This window comes from Anoplophora glabripennis, unplaced genomic scaffold, assembly GCF_000390285.2.
Source record: "Anoplophora glabripennis isolate ALB-LARVAE unplaced genomic scaffold, Agla_2.0 scaffold746, whole genome shotgun sequence".
Classification (NCBI taxonomy): Eukaryota; Metazoa; Arthropoda; class Insecta; order Coleoptera; family Cerambycidae; genus Anoplophora; species Anoplophora glabripennis.
The window spans coordinates 14,979-17,383 of record NW_019416820.1 but is presented as its reverse complement, the minus strand read 5'-3'; the positions used below and the strand labels follow the sequence as shown (position 1 = coordinate 17,383).

At 42.0% G+C, this 2,405-nt stretch overlaps 1 protein-coding gene across 1 annotated transcript; it reads right to left on the bottom strand.

Moving 5' to 3' along the window:
• Nucleotides 1-788: 788 nt before the first annotated feature.
• Nucleotides 789-2,188, bottom strand: LOC108914717 (rab3 GTPase-activating protein catalytic subunit-like; the record flags this gene model as incomplete). Its single annotated transcript, XM_018720585.1, has 1 exon — nucleotides 789-2,188. A coding segment is annotated over one exon (1,294 nt), but the record flags the coding sequence as incomplete, so codon positions are not given.
• Nucleotides 2,189-2,405: the final 217 nt, after the last annotated feature.

Below are 2,405 nucleotides of genomic sequence, written 5' to 3'. Positions count from 1 at the left end.
TCTCTGTGGGTGGCAGTCGTGCAACAAGTACCTACAACATAACAGGTCGTTTCCTACTGTAGCCAATTGAATGGCACAGCTGGGAGTCAGCACGACAGATAGAGCCATTAGCGCTCCCGCGTACGACTCTTGATGACAGTTTTCGAAAAACACAATTTTTTCTAAAGTTTCACGTTTTTCTATTTTTTCCGAAGTAAAATGTGGAAACAAAGATTTCTTAGTAGCAACTGTTTTTTACATGATTAGCCTTTGTCAAGGGTGATAATAGGATAATAAGAATACAGCATATTTCTTTGAATTATTGCATTTATTCAACAATTTCAATATTTCAACTATGTAATTGGTATTGATTATATTTGAGCATATAATTTTTAGTTTTTATTTTGAATGATACCATTGTTTACTAATGTCGCGGTGTAATTCGATACTAGTTTGTGAATATACTCCCTAGAATAGACGTTTCCCCCAATTTCAGCTGAAATTACGAGTCTTGTGTGTGGGGTTAGATATATTTTACAAACCTAGTATCGAAGAAAATTGAGTCACTTTATTTGATAAGATTTAAAAAAAATTGATTTTGTTTGAATGACGGACAAGACAAGTCAGTCAAAATTTTTTTTTATGTAAACAAGAACAGACCGTGTCTACAATCTTGACACTACCCGAGCCAATGGGGCCCTGTGACTGGTCTGGACTGAAGTGGTCCATCTCTCCTATTGATCCTTTTCTTTAAATAAAAACACAATTCGTATAATTTATTTATTTAAAAATTATTAAAACATATTTATCTTGATAGCAGCCCTCTCATGGTAATTTCAAGTTCCAACTAATACTTTAAAGTTTATCTCTTGCAATAACAAATATAAAATCTGCGCGATATCCTAATTGCAGCCATTAAAAGAACACGATATCCTCGGAGAAAGCCCCTGCGAGCCTGAACTCATTCTTATTCAACACGGCCCTCAAGAACTGGGGGCACCTGGCCGAGTAACTCGCCGGTTTCACCGCTCCGACCCTCATCACGAACTCCCTCTCGCTAGGGGGTGGAAACACGGTGTTAATAGTGCCGCTGCGGCCGTTCTCCCCCGACTGCTCGTTCAGGATGACGCTCGCCACCTTCTGGGCGTCGGAGAACATCGTCACGATCCTATTACCGACGTCCGAGGACGCCTTGTTTTCAATCTCCACCTCCCTTCCTACCACCAGGTTCGCCACTAGACTGCACAGCGCGTCGTCTTGAGACCCTGACGGATTAAATTTGTACTGCAGCGAGTTTACTTGGGAAATTAGCACCTCTAGTGTCGACACCTCTTGAATGAGTGCCTCGAACCGCCTAGGCTGGAACTTTGCGTCTCTAGATAACCTTTCGCCGTGCCTGATGAGACTATTGATCCTCACAGTGGCCTCGCTCAGCTCACAAGCTACCAGCTGGCATTCTTCCACCAGTCTGTAGATGGCGGCATGTGAAAGCACGGGTATTATGAGTTCGCAGATCTGGGAAATCGTTCTGTAGTCAAGGAATTGTAAAATCTTTTCAGCCTCGCGTGTGTCATCGAACAACCTCCTCTGTCTGTTAGCAGGGACTGGCTTAGCGGATTCCCATGTCTGCACCCATATGTTGTTTTCCTCGATCAACATTCTAGGGCTTAGGTGGCCTTTCTTCTGGCCCCAGTCGTCCAGTTCCTCTTCTTCAATCCAGTCTCTAGGCGAGTACCAACGTATGAAATCTTCAACGACCGAACCAGGATTAGCGGCTTTGAAAGATTCCATGTCTGAGAGCAAGGAAGCGCTCATTATCCTCGCTCGAAGCTCAGACGCTTCAGCGTTGGATCCCAGTTTCAGGAGAATATCAGTGTCTTCTTCTAATTGATCCTCAGTTTTCAGTACAGGATCTTGAGTGACTGGAATGTATAAAGCATCTCCGGTATTCAACAACTTTAAGTCTCCAAATTTTGTGAGTCTGCCCACCGGTTGGTTCCAAAGGGAAAGTTTTTCCTTGCGCTTGGAGTCATCTTCGGGTTTTTCAGTGCAATCGAAAAACTCATCGTCTGTGGAGGAATCTTCAGCTGAATCATAGTAAGATTGGTGCAGGTTTTCCCTGGAAAGTTTCCGTTCTATGCAGCAGTTCAGCATCTGCAGCTTCTGATTGAGCAGGCAGGTGCGAAGATCGGGAAAACCTGGGGATAACCTGGAACAAGGAGAAAACTACATTTAATTCAAATATATCTGAATAGTTTTTTTATAATTTCTAGATCAAATACTGAAGAGTTAAAAAAATGGTGACGCTTTACATAGAAATATAGGAACAATAAATTGTATTCACATTTCTAGCAAATTCTTTAGCAATTTCATAAAAAAAAAGTTAATTCAACGAAAGGATACGAATAGCACGTTGCAGCGAAATA